The following is a 19810-nucleotide window of genomic DNA, read 5'->3' on the forward strand; positions in this document are numbered from 1 at the left end:
GTCTGGAGAGGAGCCTAATGACCACCAGCTGAGTGCAATTACCTCCTGTAACTGTGCAACTGTTCCTGCCGCCTATTAGCTTTCCGGTGCCGGGCATCTAGGAACAACTCCCTTGGCTCCTCCCCACTGCTGACGTCCAGATCACACTCCCTTGTCTCCTCCCCACTGGTCCGAGGCTCAGGCGCCTCCTGGTGGCCAACCAGCCTCTCTGCTCCCTGCTCAGAGTCGGAACCCTGTCCAGGGTCCTCCAGATCCTCCAAAGCTGACTCATAGGGCCCCTCGCTGTTGGAGTCTGGTGGCAGCTCCAATGGCTCCTGCTGGGCCACAGCAGATTCCTATCCCATCTTTCATTCAGAAACTCCAGGTGACACACATGATGCACGCTCTCCTCTTATTTTTCTTCATGTTCATAATCCTGCGAGATAGATTGGTTTGAGAAGGAATGATTGGCCTAGAAAAATCCTCTGAGTTTCTCTGGCTGAGGATGGGCTAGAACCATGATGGCGAACCTATGGCACGCAGAGCCCTCTGTGGGCGCTGGAGCTGTTGCCCCAGCTCAGCTTCATCACACGTGCCTCCCACCAGCCAGATTTTTGGGTCTCTGCTGCGCATGCGGGAGACACACAGGCATGCGCGGGGGTGCAGGGAGGCCTGCTAGGCCCAAAACAGGGCGCAGGGGGATCGCACATGCATGCGCAGGAGGCGGGGCACATGGTGTGTGTGTCATGTGCACATTGTATTATGGATGTGGGCACTCCACGCTTTTGGCATGTGATGACAAAAAGGTTAGCCATCACTGGGCTAGAACCTGGATCTCCTCTTTCCTAGTACACCTTCACCACCACACTCAGACAGCACCAACTATTAGAAGTGACTTCATCCTGATATACTGTTATAGCTAAGATTATTAGCTAGCCAACCTATGTTGGAGCAGCTTCTGTTGAGTTTTCAGCCGGAGAGACTGGACAAAAAAAAAGGCCCTTAAAAATATGACATTGTGACTTGTCCAGGCAACCTCAAATGAATGTTGAAATATTCCAGGATAGCAAATCTGGGGGTCACAAGAAGACACACCGGTATCAGTTGACTCAGGAATTCTGCTCAACCTACTGTAGTAGATACCAGGATGAGAGTTACTTTCCAACAGAGGTTGCTCACTATGTTCTTCTTACCTGCAACTCTTTTTTGTGCTGATGGTGATCAGTCAGATGGCGTTTGTTCTGTTTAATGTTCATTTCAATAGAACGTATTCGTTGTTGTATTGTCGAGAGATGGGTTTTTCGGTTCTCAACTTCTCTCTCCAAATTGCTTAAAGGCATAAAGAATTAATTGCAACAACTCCTTAGCTAGAAACCTATTTGTACAGGAGTCTGAAGAATCCGACATACATTGCTTAAATGAATACTGGAAGGATCAGCTCAAAGTGTCCTCTCTTTTGAAAACAGTTGAGCATGGATTTAAATAACTGTGATCTTAAATTGAGATTAATAAAATAAAAATCATTTTACATATACTGGACACCACAAAAAATATTGAGTTAGGACTGGTTCAGCAGAAACAGGGAGCAGTCGGTTGGATTTGGTAGAAGAGAAAGGCTTGCAAGCAATACAAACAACACTTTAAAGTTCATAACTGTCCAGGTTTATTTTCTTTTATATCGTTATTTTTGTATATCTACCGTGTTTTCCCGAAAATACAACCTACCCCAAAAATAAGCCCAGCTTGCTTCTATCTGTGCCTTGTATGCCTCCCCCCCAAAAATAAGCCCTAGTGAAAAGGGAGGGCATGGTCAGCACAGAAGGCGGCAAGCGCATGCGGGCCAACGGTGTTTGGCAGCAGGTGCAGTCTATGCAGCACAGGGGAGCTGAGTACCTGTGCAAGTAGCAGACAGAGGCAGAAACTCAGGGGGAGGCACCTGGATGCGCGAAAACGAAGCAGCGGTGGGCCAGAGCAATGGATGGCCGTCGGAGGCTTATCTTCGCACAGCAACACTGGCGGTAGAGGCAGAGGATGGAGGCAGCCAATCCAGACGCACAGGCCATGGGAAAGCTGAGCGCCACCCGCCCGCCCGCAGGAGGCTCGTCTTTGCATCTCTTGGCTTGCCTGAAGCCTACACAGTGCATGGGGATTGCCTGCCTTCCACTCCTCGTGTCGGGATTGCCTGCCTTCTGCTCTGCACAGCTGCAGAGTGCACTGACTAAGGAAGTGGCGGGGTGCAGCTGCTGCCAGATACCGCCAGTCCCTGCACACTTGCCAGCTCTTGTATGTGTGCTGGAGGGCGATGCGCCCAGCCAGGCTCATCACCATGAAATCATGTTAGTGCTTATTTTTGGGCCCAAAAGTAAATAAGACCGGTGCTTATTGTCAGGGAGACACAGTACATGTAAACAAACACTTTTTCTATTAGTTTGCCATAATAGATTATCTACAGACACAATTTAACTAGCAGCAGCAAAAAAAAGAGCAGAATATATATAAAAAGAATTGTCATTAATTATTCTAACCTTATGTCTGCTTCTACATCTCTGCTGAGAAACCTAGGCCCTTTATTTTCAGAAGAGTAGTATCTTTCCTCAAACACCTGATCACCCTCAGCAGTAAAAGCTTCCCTACAATATTTAGGAGGCTTGTTGTGCTGCATAACTCTTCGAGCTTCATAATTACTCTAAGGGGGGAAAAAAGCACAGCAACAATTTACAAGTGAACCTGCAATATTGACAACTCAGAAAGATTTAAAACAGAAGGGTCTGAAAACTTTTCTTAATGTGGTTATCACTACAATTTAAAATATCCAGCTGAATACCAATAGGCTTCTTCCCATACTGAACTCTATTGCATTTATCTTTCTGCAAAAATTATTTCAAGCAAGAACTCATTATCTCAAGATTATGGGTGCATCACCCCCTTTATGTGATAATTTGCCATAAATCAAATCTGATTTTAATTAATCTCTTGCCACAGCTGATGAAACCGTCAAGCCTTTCCTTTACACCCTGTTATAATTTCCTTTAAGCTCCAATAGTCATTCTTTTATATAATAGCAAAACAACTTGATAAACATCTGAACATGATTTGGTACAAAACACAAACAGCCTACATTTAATGAATAGTCTGTCTAATCCTAAATAAAATGAATTCGCACAAAAATATTATGCTAACATTCTGTATGCATTGCAAGTAAATTCTTACTTTAATCAGCAGAACAGTCTCTATACCCCTCATGTCAATTAAGCAATTGGCTACTACTGCGTTGTCAATGTCTAATGCCGTCAAAACTGTTGGGAAGTTAGGGTGGAAAACAGCCCTACAAGAAGTTAAAACAGTAAGATACATCATTGTGACAACATATGAAATTAAGGTTTAATCTTTATAAACTAGCGAGTCTGGTGCACAAACAGAAATTTCTGACAATGGGCATAGAAACAGGAAACCCTTAAAAAAAATCTACCCTGGAAAAAAACTCCCCATGGTTTGTCATGAGGAATAAAATAGACATTTATGATCAAAATCATTCAGACTTTTTCACTGTTCTGACTGCTACAATTGGGACACAGTGTATGATTTTTAATTGGAAAATAGAGAGAGCAATTCAGAGTGGCAAATAGTAGATTGGAGAAGGATTGGTTTAGAAATGGAAGGATAATTCTGGGGTAGAGAGTTTAGAAGAAAATAGCAATTAAACACATTGCTGGGAAAAAAGATTACTGCATACCAGCTCCTAATTTTTTAGAGAATTCCTCAAATCTTGAGAACAAATTTTCAGAGGATACTTATTTCCTTCTTTTAATTAATGGAGGCTTATACAAGTCTGTGCATAAAAGAGATTATATTGGATATAAATTATGTATTCTATTAAAAGGCCTCAAAATGGGAGAACAGTGTTCACATATAATATGTTAAGAATTGTTATCAATACGCTATTGTGAACTACTATAATGAGCTAAAGATGACAGAAGCAAATCTTATATTTATTGATGCCAGTTAATTATATGCAAAGTTATTTTAAAATATCTCTCAGTGAATTTATTTCCTAGCATATAAATTATGATTGAGCTTTAATTAAAACAATATCGTTCAAACTACAATAGGCAAGTGGGAATAAAGAAATTGATTTTAACAAAAGGCTAATTTAGAAATCAGATTTTTAAAAAAAGACACTTACTTTGACTTTACATCATAAATACTGTTCTGAAAACGAATAACAATAATTGCAGGTCGAAAACCAGCTTGACAGTATTTGGACATCAATGCCTGCAACGCTCTTTCATCTTTATGATTGTCACAACAAAATGCAAGCAGCAGGTGTTTTAAGCATGCTTCAACAGCCAAAGTTAGTTCAGGATCTTTCAGATGAATAAAAGCACCTAAATGTAAGCATGAAACCTCAGTACATATTGTCAAAATAAGTTCCTTCAATTGTACAGGATAGGATTGCTGTTTTCCCACTGCAAACATCTGCGTGGTAGCAATAGCACAATGTGTAGAAACAATGCTATTTCCGTGACAACCCCCCCCCCCCTTTTTTTTAATAAAGCAGAAGGTTCAATATATTTGTGGTTTTATATTTGCCTATTTTCCCCAAATATGACATTTTGGTAAAGGCCTCTGATTATATTCAATCTGCTCATAGTTACCTACATATAAAGTAAAAGTGCAGAAGTATTCATCTTTCGGATATATGAATGGAGCCATATAATTATTTTTGAAATAAAACATAGAAGCCTGTGTTCTTATTACATTTTTGCCATGCCCTACATACAAGAAAAAATATATATACAGCTGGAAACATTTCATGAGTTTTGAATTCTCATTGCAACACCTTCTGTAATTATAATTTTAGCTCACCAAAATAAACAACTGTACATACTGAGAAAATCCCATAAACTGACTACAAGAGGCCAATTCTTTACGTATATAAAGAAGGGCTACTGAATAATCCCGAAAGCTTTTATAATTCAAACTGTGTATGGATTACTACAATTTACTTCAGATTCTTTCTTTGTAAATATACATCTCCTCAGTTCAACATACCAAACATAAAATACAATAAGTAGGAATCTAAAAGTTCCTCCTTGCCATTGTAAATACTTCCTGAGGAAAAAGGAGTGTGGAGGGATGGTTTACCTTATTATCTCAAAATAAGAAATGTGGTTATACACAGACAGATAATGGCAATGCTGCATTTATTATTCAGTTTGCGAATATCAAAGCTGCAACTCAATACTTTTACTCTGTTGAGTTAAAGCTTTCATTATTTGATTACATAGAGAAGAACACTAACAGATTACCTAACGGTCCTACTGGTTTGTATGTAAACTGCCCTTGAGCATGAGCCGCATCAATTGCTTCACAAAGGTCTGGCATAAATGATCCAAATCTTTTCATGCGATTGGTTTTACTCTCCTTTAATTGTCTCAGCTGTTGCTGTTGAGAATCTAGCTTTTTTTTCATTTCACTTTCTTCCTGTCTAAAAAACAAAACAAAAAACGAAACAAAAAACAAAAAATTCCAACTATTTCTCTTTGAGAAAACATTTCATATGTAGCACATTTTTTTTCTTAGCAAAACTATTAATTCAGGATTCCAAAACTATGACACACAGACACACATATAATTTATGGTGAATACTAAAACTGGGTACTTATGAACATAGCTTAAGAATTTATTTTTAGAAGTGGAATGAAGTTTATTCTTTTAGCCACAAACATACTCTCATTTTCTATTCAAATGTTATAAAAATAAGGTGGGATACAAACAACTAAAACATTTAATAATAATCTGCAATTTCAAATTAGAAGTGTTCACTGTCTCCAAAAGATTATTCAAAGTTCTACAAATGCATCTGCTCTATTTTCATGCTTACAAAAGGAAGAATGCTTTTGATTTTGTAAAATACGTGACTTACATCATCTTCAAAAAGGTGGGTGGCTTTACTTCTTAACAGAAAAATAGTACGGAATCAAAATGATTTATGTCACTTCCCAGAACTAACCTAGAGAAATTTTATATGCATATTTCCTCTCATGCTAACATTGACTACTGAAGCGTGAAGGCAAACGAAGAAGTCAAACAAGACATTGTGATTAATTTGTACCTTTCTTTACTAAATTTACTGTATTTTTCCTATTATTTATTCATGAGTGGCTTCCATATTGTTCCTTCTTATTTTTTCCCACAACATTCCCTATGACAGGGTGGTCTGAAAGACAGCGACTGACCTATGTTTCCCACAGCTAATAGCAATAGCAGAAGCTATTAGACTTATATACCGCTTCACAGTGCTTTATAGCATTCTCTGTACAATTTATGATATTAGCATACTGCTTTCCAACAATCGGGGTCTTCATTTTACCGACCTTGGAAGGATGGAAGGCTGAGTCAATCTTGAGCTTGTCAGGATCAAACTCCTGGCAGTGGACAGAGTCAGCCTGCAATACTACGTTCTAACCACTGTGTCATTATGTTTCCTGATCGCGGCTAAGAGCAGGCTAAAATATGGGTCTCCCACTTTTTGATCCAACATTTTTATACACACACCCAAATCTAATAAACAATCAAGCCACAGTGACACCTAAGCAGCTTACCTAAGTCGAGTAAAATCTTCATCGTATGAACGTAGAGCCTGTTGAAACTGTGTTATCTGCTGACCAAGAGATTCATCTTGATTCTGTAATGTCTTCAGCTTTTCTTTCAAGCTGTCTATTGTTTTTTGTTTTTCCATTTTATCAGGCGCTGTCATCTGTTCAGTACTGCAATGATGCAATTTACAGATTATTTCGTCCAAGCACTAATTTGTTAAAATACAAATTATTTTTAAAAAACCAGTAACAAATACTGATGTTTTATTTACATTTCAAGTTATGTAATTATAGGGCATTTTTATTTGGCCTAACTTTTATGATAAAATCAATGCTAATAGGACCGTCTCCAACACTCCCCTTTTAAAACAGGGTAATTTAACAAAAATATAGGTATAATGTTTATACTGTATGACACAACCAATGGCTAAAATGGCTCTTATGACTTTTTGTTGCATGTTTAAAGTTCATTTCTTTAAATGCATGGAGCTTTATAGACAGATGGATGTTATTGGAAGAGGGATAATAAATGTAGATTTTGAATCACTCTCCGTCTCACCTATCCTCAAATCTCTTTTTGAATAGAGCAGATTAGCGGGGAGGAGGAAGAATTATTACCTATTTTTTAGTTCTTCAATTTTTTTGTTCAGTTGTTCATGATCTTTTAACAAACGCTTCAATTCAGCTTGAGACCTATTATGTGCTGCCTGGACAAGGAAAAAAAAACAGGTCTGTGTTAAAAGTAGCTTGAACACAATTACAGTACATATTGACCCACAACTCAGATAGAAGAAAGATCCTACAAATCCCTTCTGGAAATGATATTCTTCTGGGCCGTAATTTGTTTGTTTTCCTAGTCCATTTTTGCTTCCACACCAACAGTGACAAAATCCACACACAAAATATAAGCATCTAAGATTTCACTACTATGAGGCAGCATTCAGAAATTGAAGACTGTGGATGGAGAATTCAAACCTCTGCATTGTTGTATCCTTTTCTTTTTGAGTCCACTTCTTTTTTCAAAGCAATACATGATGGTTCTAGAGTTTGAGCTTCTTCGGTTATCTTCTCTAGTTCATCTTGCCTAGTTCTATGTTTAACTTCTGCTGCATCAACTTTATTCTAAAAAACAAATGTCATAGAAGTGTTGAGAACAATAACACAGAAAAGTTATTGATATTCAAATCCATCTGCAAGGAATGAGATAAGCTCACGTGGTTACATTCTTTGGAATGCTGTAAGATGACAATTCTTTGAAAAATGCAATTTCAATTGTTCCTTGCTTTCCAATATATTTTAGACCTCATTCAGGTCTACCATGAATGCTGGAGTATGAACGTTATAGATGAACCAGGTATAAACAGAAGTTACAATTTCTATATAGGTATTTTCATCTTCCAGCCCTTATTACACATAAAGGTAGCAGTCTGCCATCGGTGCTGTTGGCAGTTCAACAATCAATCTGAAATTTATAGTGTACTAAATTTGATGAAATATACTATGCACCTATACTTATGTTTTTAATCTGATCAATTAAACAGTGTTTTCTGCCTGTTGTGCTCAGGTACCTACATCAAAAGTATCCTACACAGGGTTTAAATATAGCTCTGCTTCCAGAAGGAAGGAAGGACCGTTGGCTTACCTCCGGGCGCTGCAGGAGAATCCAAGCATGGGTTAACACAGCCTATCTGCCCTAGGACTGAATAGATTTTTCTTTGGTCACGCCTCCTTTGCCTCATTGAGGTCAGTTTAAAAACGAAGTCTTGTCCGCTGTAGGCTGCCCTTCAGGTATCCTAATCGTAATGCCGAACTTTGGACCTTGCAAAAACCCTGGGTGGGGTTGGACTCTCCCGCAGCGCCCAGAGAACAACCGTTCAGGTAAGCCAACGGTCATTCTCCTGTGCGCTGCTTGGAGAGTCCAACCCTGGGACATACCCAAGCTATTTTGTCCCAGGGAGGGCAGAAGTCGTGTCCAGATTGTCTGGAGCCGAGACAACTTGCTGCAAAACACGTCTTCAAACTCTCCAAGCAACACACAGGAAAACTTTGACATTTATTTAGAAGTAAACATTCGACTCAATTTGGGTTTTGTTAGTATTACATAATAATTCAGGTGATTAGATGTTTAAATGCTAGAATGCACAAGTTCTGAGACCTGTTTCCCATTATTTTATTATTCATGCAACATATATTCATGTATATAAAGGAACTCAAATGAAGGAAATATCTATATTCACTTCTTCAATCTTCAATGTGCAAAAAAAATCATTTTATTTATAGAAATATTGTTCCACAATATTAACTTTTATTCAGTTAATTTCCAAATAAATCAATAGTCAGAGTATTTCTGTAATTCTATGTACAACAGGTCAGTTCTTAATTTTCTGTAGCCTTCTAGATCATAACCTGAAAACTTCAGTTTTTCTGAGGTGACAAAATAGAGGCAATTCTTGGCAATTTCTAATAATAATATTTTAAAAAATAATTTTAATATTTCAATCGAGCCAACCATTTCATGGCAAGTTTTGCAACTTACCTGCCATTCTTTCACTCGGTCAGTGAATTTATCAGTTTTTGCTTCTTGGGCAGTAACCTCCACTCTGATTGCTTTTATTTCTTTTTCAGTGTCTCGTACCTAAAATATAAACTCCAAATTAAAATCATTTATGAAATATTACAATCAAATTAAACTCATTCATATCACATTGCAAATCACAAGCAATTACCATTGCCCAAGCTATTTGACGCTGCAATTCCTGCAGGTCATTCTGCATTTCGCTCAAAGCAGCAATACTTCTGTAACGTTCCTCCTTCTCCAAATATTGCATTCTCAGTTCTTCAAGAAACTGCAAGAAAATATAAAAAGATAGCAGAGGAAATACAATAATTTCTGAATGTGTACCTCTGACTGAGAAGTTCAGCAGACTGAAGATAAAATCTGACCATTGTAAGCTTTTCCAAGAAATTAAAAATTCAGATAGTAACAATGTGCCCAATTAAGACTTTTAAGGATCCTTTCTCATTGATCCTACATACTGTGAGACTGATTTTCAAGGTACGCACTTATGGATGGACTTCCTCCAGGTGTCGGTAGTCCTCTAATTGTTCGATTATACTCAATCGGGTTTGAAGTCATAGTTCCTAAAAAGCCCTTTAAAATTCTAAATTAACCTAATGAAAACCTGGAGGTTAACTAACCACAAAAAAAATTGTCAAAAAGTAAAACTGAAAGAAAAGGGAGACCATGCACAAATCAGTCCAACAGATAAATTGAATTATCTTGAATTGGATTATTGTAAGTCAATTAATTAAAGGCTACCGTTCTGCTAATTGAGTTTTATTAACACTTTAAAACATAAAAAATGCATTTATTTATTTGATATAAATTCATTAAAGCTTTACTGGTATATTTTGTGGCAAACTACAATATCAGAAATAGTTTTCTAATACCTCTCCTCCTTGTTCAATTTGATCAGCTGTTCTTTGTTTAGTTTCCATGATGTATGAATAATCTTCTTTCATCTGCTCCAGTTGAGTTGCTTTCATAAAAAACTCAAGAAACAGAAAAATTATGTTTTTAAAACTGTCTTTTTAATAAAGCAAGGGCTACAAATGCATTTTTTTCATACAGTTGAACAAAGCTGTTTCTCCCACACTCCACTTTTTCACATGCAACACAAAAATACATTAATAAGCCTATCCTGGAAATACCAGTTAGGTGCTTCTGTGCAACTGTCTCATCTCCCTCTAGACCAGGGGTGTCAAACACAAGGCTCACGGGCTACATCCGGCCCATGGGGCTGTCCTGGAAAATGTAAGGGGCTGGCCTGCTTCGCCTCAACCCGGTCTACTCACGAGGCTTCAGCCTGGTCTACCCAATGCGAAGAGGAAACATGCCAAAAGTTTGGGGAGTTGCCTCAAGCTGGTCATGCCCACCCCAGTCAACCACGCTCCCCGCCCTGAGGTCAACCAAAGTCCTGAGGCAGCCCTCAATAAAATTGATTTTGACACTCCTGCTCTAGGCATTTCTCTCCATGCTCTTCAAGCTACTCAAAATTAAGAATAGATGGCAGACACTGGGTTTTTTTCTGTACAAACCTGGTTCATCCTCTTATACATTGCAGACTATACCACATGGTGGTTTATTACCTTGTATTTATCACCTTCATTTTTAGACTGTAAAAACTGTTTGCTCATTTCCTGGGTGAGTACAGAGACAGGATTATCTACCTGCAACAAAATAGTAGTATTTTATTTTGTAAAAAAGTATAATCAGTCAGCTACCTGACATTCAACTATTCTCCTCCATATCTATTCCCACACACACTATATTGCCATAATTACAAAGTTCCAACTTGTTTTAAACTTCTAATGAACACATATAACTTTAAATCACGTTATTGTGTTTATATTAAGTATTCAAAATTTTTGTTGTTGTATGAACTGATAACTCGGGATTTTTATTTGCTTAATTCAATTACAAATTTCACATACTGTATGACCCCACAATTCAGATCATCAATTGGATGGTAAAAATGTATGTAAAGCATTGCTCAATACAGAGTCGAATTGCAGTTACCTGGATATTAAAGTGATCCAGGATTGCAGTAAGTTCTTCCTTCTTGGAAGAAATTAAGACTCCTAAACATAAGAAAGAATAACTATAAGTATCATTATAAATATCATTGTGCAGCCTTTTAATAGAACAGGCTTTCTAAGAATTTACCCATTTAAGAAAAAGTAGTCTGAGCTTCACTATGTAACTTAAACGAAAGGCAAATACAACCAAATGTGTCATGAAGCTCCCAGATATGGTTTTGTCAATGTGCCTGTATTGCTAGTAGCATAATTTATTGAAAATTGATGGAGAAAACAGTCTCTTAACAAGCCATGAGATTTTTAATTCTATGAGATTTTCTATGAGCACAGGGGGCAAAACACATACGGGGGGGAGAGGGTTCGCACGCGCATGCACAGAGGATGTCGCACAAGCATTGCATTATGGGTGTGGGCACACATGCACGCTTTTGGCACATGACCAAAAGCTTAGCCATCACTGGCCTAGATCAAGATTACATGACCGAGGGAATGGTGCAATGGCCAGGATCGCTGAACAAATTATCTTTAACAGTTCACCGACAAATGTGCGCCGACAAAACCGTGATGTCGAAATCGCGCCCACAACAGCGCACCATCAACAAACAACGCAAAAACAATGTAATAACCCTATCCCTAACCCTTACCTTAACCGTAATCGCGCTTTTGTTGGCGCGCTGTTGTCGGCGCGATTTCAACATCACGGTTTTCTTGGCGCGGTTTTGACGGGCGCGCATTGTCAGGTCACGATCTTTAACTAACATCTATCTGTACAATTTAACTTTTTTCTCTCTAAAGGTACATACATTTTCAAAAGTGAAAGTGGAATATAAACAAACCTGTATTGCTTTTCAGCTTATAACTACGATGTCCCTCCGAGGTTATGTGCTGGTTTATAGTAATACTGTCACCATATTGCTCTGGTTTAAATGCATCTTCACCTCGATTTCGTAGAGTGACTGAAACATCTGCAGAACTGAAGTACATGATTTGCCATTGAGAGGCTTCTTATTTATAACAACAGTACTTTAAGTGGTTACAACATAGTTTTCATCAACTGCACTAATCTTAGTTTAGAAAGTTTATATAGCTAAGGCTTTAAAAGGCAACCAACAGATCCCTTACTCGTCAACTGCATATTTGAGGCTGGTTCCCATCTTTTAACTCAGGTCAGGCATCCTACTGAATATCAGTTGTATAAATGAAAGCAAAATAGAGAAAGAAGCACAAAGGCAACTACAAGGCAGGCTGAATAATGGCTCATATGACTGTCAAACTGATCACTCAAAGTACTGAAGTTAAAAATAAAATAAGATGCTTTTCTTAACCATTTGTATCCACATATGAATAAGGTAGCCAATTTATTTACCCGTAGAAGAGTAAGCAGGTGTGAAATATCAAGAGATGAGCATAGCAATTTCAAAAGGCAATGCCGGCATATGAAATATAAAAGTCTGAATATTTATAGCAACACAATAGAAATCCACATTGCAATTCCCTAAAGAACACAGCCAATGCTATAATAGCTCTGGTGGATTGAATCCAGAGCATATCTCAGCTGAAAATTTTTGCCAGCTAGTAACAGAAGCCAGAGTAGTTTAACTGGAAAAAAAAGCTGTGGAGAATAGCTTTCCCTATCCATTCTCTCACATCACGGAATCCTGAATTGAAGGAAGTGATCTGCACTTTTCTTCAGACAGCTGAAATGCCTGTAGAATCTAAAAACAAACAGAAGAAGCCAGGAGAAGTGTGCAAATGCTGCCTCCTCCTGTCCTGCATTTCTCCACATGGAGAAACTAACTGTCTGTAGAGGAGATGAATTTTGTCCCAGGGAATTTAGGATCCCAAAATTAAGAATTCATTATTAATTACAAAAGAAGATTGAGTTTTTAACTTCAACTTCAGCATCACACACACGATACCATCTAGTGCAAGGAAAAGGTAACGGTTCTCCTCACACATATATGCTAGTTGTTCCTGATTCTAGGGGGCAGTGCTCATCTCCATTTCAAAGCTGAATAGCCAGCGCTGTCTGAAGACATCTCCGTGGTCATATGGTTGGCATGACTAAATGCCGAAAGGGTATGGAACGCTGTTACCTTCCCACCAAAAGTGGTTCCTATTTTTCTACTTGCATTTTTTACATGCTTTCGAACTGCTAGGTTGGCAGAAGATGGGACAAGTAACAGGAGCTCACTCCATTACACAGCGCTAGGGATTTGAACCGCCGAACTGCCAACCTTTCTGATCAACAAGCTGAGTGTCTTAGTCAGTGAGCCACCCCGTCCCTTATCTAGTGCAAACACCTGCTCAATTACAAATTCAAATTAAACCATTCCCAGCAAATGGCTATCCAGTCTTTGGTTGAAAACATTCAGCAAAGACCAACCCACCATCATCCTAGGTAACTGGTTCCATTTTCCAACTGATCTCATTTAAAGCATCTTTTCTAACATTAAGCTGAGGCAGTATGGCCTTTCCTTTGCCAAAATCTTTCTATGCCGCAAAGTGACCTCAAAATAAATTAATGATTAAATTTTTTTTATATGATCATCACATATTTCTATTGCGCAGCTCACCTAAGAGACTCTAGAATGTTCCTTCCCCATATCTGGCTCTGCAAATCAGCCTAAAAAATGACTGTTTTTAGCTAAAAGACCAGAGATCCTTCCCCACACTTAGTACTGCTCTTGCTGAAATTCACTAACCTCTGTCCATCTTTCACAAATACTTTCAAGGACGATCCTCGGTTTGTCACTGTGGCTTTTCCCCCAAGGCCTACAATCAGGGCAGTTAGTACAGCACTTTTTCCACCTGAAAAAAGGCAATAAATATAAATGGAATCAACAGTGATACAACTGCTATATTGTTTACTGTGTCCAGAGAGATTGTTTTTTTCTCTCTTTTAAACATAAACTTGTCTTTAGCCCACCCCCTCAACTTTTGATACAGCCTATCCCCATTATTGGGAAAAAAAACCTTTTCAAACAAACTATTTATTGAGAAAACAGGAGAGGTTAGAAAAAAATGTAGGCTAATAAAGGGAGAGAATGACTACAGCTAAAATACTTGACTTAGTTAACAAAATGACTAAGGCTGAAAACTCAGTGCTATGGTAAAGACTCTTCCTCCGGCACAATTGAAAACAATAGTGAGCATTATTCATTTTTCCACTTTTAGTAACTCAGGACAATCCCTGAAGCCAAGTGCAAGTGCTAGGTGGGAGTGCTAGCAGGGAAAATTAAGTATCTTTCAGGGTCAGAAATAATTAAGCTTGGGCATCATTCTAATGTCCTTTAGGGAATTCATGCCTAAACAGCTCAAGTGCTCTCAAGAAAATCATTTCCTGCACTCTTTACAGAGTCTCAACATCTTTTTTATAATATGGTAACCAAAACTGAATGCAGTATTCTAAGTGTGGTGTTACTAATTTTTTATAAAATGGTAATAGTACTTCAATTCAGTTTAGTGGGTTGCCAGAGGCATCCTTATGGACAACTGCCATAAGGCTTCTGGCTATTTCCTGAGGTTTTGAGGGAAGGCTAATATTAGACCGCAACAAGGTAGCCTCCCACCAATCTGAACAGTTTGTCTTGCACAATGTCCCTATGCAGTGGAGCTCCGTCTACCCAACATTCAAAAAACCTGCAATTGTAGATATAGTGACATCGCAAGTCACTTGGCCTTGGAACACCATGACCCTTAGAGTTTAGATTTATTACCATTTCCTGCCTTTGAACCGATCTTTTTCAAGAGATGGTTATGCTAACCTAGATTCTGCCCTTGATACTTTTCCTACAAATGACTCGAGTAAAATATACAAGACCACAGAGATTCTCAATCATCCTGAGAATCAACGCTGTCCCAAAGATGTTTTTCCAATGGCAACTAGGCCTCATTTTTCCCCCTAAAAATGTTTCGCATCTTCAGAACTGAACTTCAAGAAGCTTCTTCAGAACTGATCAGTCCTGAAGAAGCGAAACATTTTCAAGATAGAAAAAGAAGAAAACCCAGTTGCCTTTTAAAAAGCCCCTTTGGAAATAAAATATTGAAGCTCCAGATTCTGGAGTTGTACACTAGTTGAAAATTTGAATGATGGCCAAATATTTGTACTTGCAAGTCTATATGATTCACAGGTGAAAGAAGCATGATCTATAATGGCAATCCCTCCATTTCTTGGTTTCTCAAAAAACATGGAGTAGGTCACGATCCGGAAGAAGGGTTTAGGCCATACAATAAATCTCCACTCTCATATCTGCAGTCAAGGCTCTGATTAACATTTTTTTTTTAATATGAATGAACCAAAGGAAAATTAAGGCAACAGATCTGCTCCTGATGACACTGGCAAAATCCGATCAGGCATACACATTCAAAGATGTGTATTTTGGAGCTTCACTCGCAAGTATTAATTGTGGGGTTGTACATTCAGAGCGGTAGTACAAAGTTGGATTCTCCAGCTATGTATGCACTCTTTCCATGCTTTTGTGTTATGATTGGAACTTCAGGACAAAACTGAATTTTTTTTTTATTTTCAATGATATTTTATAAACTTCATATCAGTAAGATACAAAAGCATGCACAGAATACTAACATATAGGCTAAAAAATCCCTACACAATATATAGTTAAGATGACCGTTGAGCTCTGATTCTACTTGTTGCTACAGAATTTTCAATTTGTTTGAAAATGCACAGAAAGCTTTTTGCTGAGTTTCCAATGTCTTTGCAGTCTATGCATTCTCTTATGACTTGCTTATGGCTTGTGGATACAAGTGTCTCTGTCTCTCTCTCTATATATATATATGTATGTATGTATATGTCTGTGTGTGTAATGTATATATATTATGTATATCTGTGTATGTATACACACAAACATACATATATGTATATATAACATAAATATTTTAGAAACCCATGCAATGGATTTCAATATATAACTTTTGTAGAGTCCTGCATGAAATAAGCTACTCACTGAAGAAAGTTGATGAGAGCTATTTATCCACTGGCTCTAGCACTTCAAGGTAAGAACGGACAGTTATTTGTTCTTTTGTCAGTTATAGCTGCCAGGTTCAATTGCTCCCTATATGGATTTCCCTTATTATTTCAAGTTCCCCTTTTCATCAATCTTTCCAGTAGTTGGCAGATTGATAGCAGTCATAAGTACTGTCATTTCACTATTCTTGTTGCCCTTAAATCAAGCGCATTCAACCCGTGCAGGTGGCCCTGGACAGCTAGTAATGTAGCCTCACAAAATAAAAATATAAGATACACACTAACTATATTTTGTATTTTATAGGCAGCCCAATACAATCCCTCTTCATTCAATGTAGTCCAGGCAAGCCAAAAAGTTGGGACACCTGTGCCTTAGATAGAAAATCAGAAATTAAAACTGTTAAGTTCTAGTCCAATGGAGCAAAGCAAAACATTTCAAGATGTGTTCTCTTAAAGCACAGCCAACTTTGGATTTTCAAATGCAGCATTAATAGATTCAAATTGAAGCAAAAGGAATGTTTACAATTTTTCTACATACCTATAAATGAAAAGCTAACAAAAGTTACAACTTACTTCCATTGTTTCCAACCACAAAATTGACATTAGATCCAAACTTGAATGGCCCCAACATGGAGTGGCACATAAAGTTCTTCAGCTGAATACTTTCAATTATCCCAACGTCCCCTGTGACCTACGAGTACATCAGAAAGACATTTTAATTGCTAAAAAAAAATCCTGATCACAAATTTCTTCTACACAAGCTGAGAAAGCCCCAAAACCTCACAATGCTGACAGTACAATGCTTGAGCCTCCTTTCTCATCGCCAAACCGCTTGAGGAAGGCTTCAGAGATGAAAAAGGAAGAGCAAGCAAAGAAACAGGCTGAAGAGGAGACAGCTCTTCATCATGTAAGTGACCTGGCGTGGCAGGATGGCGGGGGGGGGGGGCAATTGGAGAGACCCCATGGGAGGGAGTGTGAGGTATCTGTGGATCGGGGGAGGCCTTGGGTGGTCTGAAGCTGGTGACATGCTCGATCACTAGCCCCCAACCCTAAAATACCTCATGTGCACTTAACGAGCCTCACATTCGATTAGCGAATGAGTGGGTGAAAGGGAGTGATCACGTTCAAGTGATCATGTTCAAGGTACAAGAATCCTCGGGTTACAAATGGAATGGGCAGGTTCCATTCCATTCGTAACTCGAGGACTACCTGTGTATATGGTTACAAAACTTGACCTTTTATATGTAACTCTCAAACATTACAGAGAGATTACAGCTTTCTAACTTTCCTTTTACCTGACTCTGTAATCTTCAACTTTTCTACATTTTTTTGAGAAGAAATATTGTATGTCAAGTCTAAAAACATATTATTTTATATGGCCCTTTCTCAGATTCCTTTTAACCTCAGTGTGCAAAATGAGAGGCTCCACAATAAAAGCCTTCACTATAACTCTAAAGGTATTTTATAAAATTGATGAAATTTACATGTGAGATAATTAGATCTAGTGGTTAAGGCTTGAAACCAAGAGACTGTGAGTCTCTTAAGCAGAAAAATTGGCTTATTGACTTTGGACCAGTCACTTTACCTAAGCCCATGATATCAGGGTCTGGCGAGTCAGTTATCTGGAAAAAAAGCAGACCCTGCAACTTGTGACAAAATGCCAGGAAGAGAGAAATGAAGTTTTTTTAATGAAGATTTAATATGAAAAAGGGGGAAATGAAATGCATAGAGTAATCACAAGGAAATTTAACTTAATAAAATGTAGTTTTTATTTTGCTTTGCTGCCTCCGTGTTCAGAGTGCAACTTCCAGCATGGCATTCAAACACCAATTAATGCACACTATCCAAAATTCAGTTTAGTCCAGGTTCCTGGTTAAAATTTAATGCAGACAGTCAAGGCTAAAACCAAAGCCAAAAAAACAATGGCATTAAATGCCAGCAGTTGAATCCTGGCATTTAATGCCATCGACTGTCATTTTTCCCAGTTCAGCTTATACCTAATTAAAACAAAGTGGTTATTTTGCACATGCACAGACACCCAACATTGGATTCAAGCAGCAAGTCACAGAGCCTGCTCTTTGACACCGTCATAATGCATATTTCTGTCATTTTGCCCAATGCCTGTGATCATATGGCTAACAGTGAGTTATATTTAGGATTTTAGTTCAGCATCTGGAGGATCACAAGCTACTCACTGCTGAATCAAAATGTATAAAAAATTGAAACAGGTGATTAATTTGATGCCTAGTCACTTCACTAACTGGGCTTTTTTAATGCTTGTTTGAGACTGTTGTGTCATTTTTCCTTTCAAGATAATTTCAAAATTACATTTTTGCACTTATAGCTTACCAACTGCGAATCGGAATTAAAGTCATTCATTAGCTGTGAGCATTCTTCACTAAGGTCTTCTTCATCAGAGCTATCAAGGAAATCTTGCCTAGCTCTTTTGCGGGATACTGGTGTTGAAAAACGGCCTTCTTTTCTTTTTGCCATAACTAAAAGCAAACATTGAACAAAAGTTATCTCACTTCATGGACAACTGTAAAAAAATGCCATCAGAATGCAGCTAAAATTAATACCATTCATCTCACAAGTTTAAGAACTGGTATATAAATGCTGAATTAAAATTAAAAGTTCCCTGTAATATTTAATTCTGGCTGTATAATTCCCAGTGAGGGAAATATCAGGAATTATTCTGAAACAAGAGAGATACACTTTAATTACATTTTGTTAAACAAAAATGTCATAAATTCAAAGATAAAATAATCTTTAAAACAATCAAAGAACTATGAATTGGTATAGCAATAGCACTTATATACCGCTCCACAGTGCTTTACAGCCCCCTCTAAGTGGTTTACAGAGTCAGCCTACTTCCCCCAACAATCTGAGTCCTCATTTTACTGTCTTTGGAAAGATGTGGTAGCATCCCCCAAGTGGTGAATTCATTTTCCTCAAGAGAATCACTCCTGAAATCTGGCAGTAAATAATTCAATCTCAGCAGCATAATCTCAAATAATTTTCTTCAGAGTTTGGAGATAAGACCACCAGTATCTAACTCAGATTCTCACCTATAAAATGCATTTAAATACACATAATAACAATTTTAGTAAGGGATTGACTATTTTTATTAAAATAATGGAAATGGGGAGTACTCTGCCTCCAATGTGCCTTTGACTCCTATTCCTGTTAAAATCTTCTAAAATAAAATATATTTTTTTGAAAACAGCCAACTAGTGTCACCATACCACTTCTGTTGATATTATTAGGTAACCTGTAGCCCTCCAGGATTTCATAAAGCTGTGTTTGGTACCCAGCCCCTCAGAACTGTCTGCAACTTCCATAGTAAAGTTTCATTTTCAATATCTGAAAACTATATATTTTTTATAATATGAAAATGTCTCACACCAATCATAATTCCATTCTCAATTTATCTAATTTCCTGAATTAAATGGTTTAAAGCAGCTTTATTTCTCAGTCTCTTGGGGTTTGGGATATGATAATTTTTAAAGAGAATTTTGGCTTCCTTTTTTATTTTTCTCGTAAGTTTCTTTTAGTTTCTTTTATAAAGATATAGATTTATCTTTTCGTTGAACATAATCATTAAAATGGACCATGGGATGATTACTTCTAATAACTAAAAGATTGA

At 37.8% G+C, this 19810-nt stretch overlaps 1 protein-coding gene across 3 annotated transcripts in view; it reads right to left on the reverse strand.

Moving 5' to 3' along the window:
- Positions 1 to 19810, reverse strand: part of SMC6 (structural maintenance of chromosomes 6) — a 37129-nt gene that overhangs the window by 14928 nt on the left and 2391 nt on the right. For all 3 annotated transcript variants that reach the window (XM_032212592.1, XM_032212591.1, XM_032212593.1), the window contains exons 2-18: positions 18514 to 18659; positions 16738 to 16855; positions 13883 to 13988; positions 12014 to 12150; positions 11158 to 11219; positions 10728 to 10808; positions 10029 to 10130; positions 9305 to 9424; positions 9115 to 9213; positions 7554 to 7700; positions 7197 to 7285; positions 6585 to 6749; positions 5289 to 5467; positions 4163 to 4364; positions 3190 to 3304; positions 2505 to 2665; positions 1173 to 1308 (exon numbers count right to left, since the gene is read on the reverse strand). In XM_032212592.1, the coding sequence (XP_032068483.1) occupies positions 1173 to 1308; positions 2505 to 2665; positions 3190 to 3304; positions 4163 to 4364; positions 5289 to 5467; positions 6585 to 6749; positions 7197 to 7285; positions 7554 to 7700; positions 9115 to 9213; positions 9305 to 9424; positions 10029 to 10130; positions 10728 to 10808; positions 11158 to 11219; positions 12014 to 12150; positions 13883 to 13988; positions 16738 to 16855; positions 18514 to 18657 (2163 nt within the window). In that variant the 5' untranslated portion in view covers positions 18658 to 18659. The remainder of the gene's footprint in view (positions 1 to 1172; positions 1309 to 2504; positions 2666 to 3189; positions 3305 to 4162; positions 4365 to 5288; positions 5468 to 6584; positions 6750 to 7196; positions 7286 to 7553; positions 7701 to 9114; positions 9214 to 9304; positions 9425 to 10028; positions 10131 to 10727; positions 10809 to 11157; positions 11220 to 12013; positions 12151 to 13882; positions 13989 to 16737; positions 16856 to 18513; positions 18660 to 19810) is intronic.

Source organism: Thamnophis elegans, chromosome 3, assembly GCF_009769535.1.
Source record: "Thamnophis elegans isolate rThaEle1 chromosome 3, rThaEle1.pri, whole genome shotgun sequence".
NCBI lineage: Eukaryota > Metazoa > Chordata > Lepidosauria > Squamata > Colubridae > Thamnophis > Thamnophis elegans.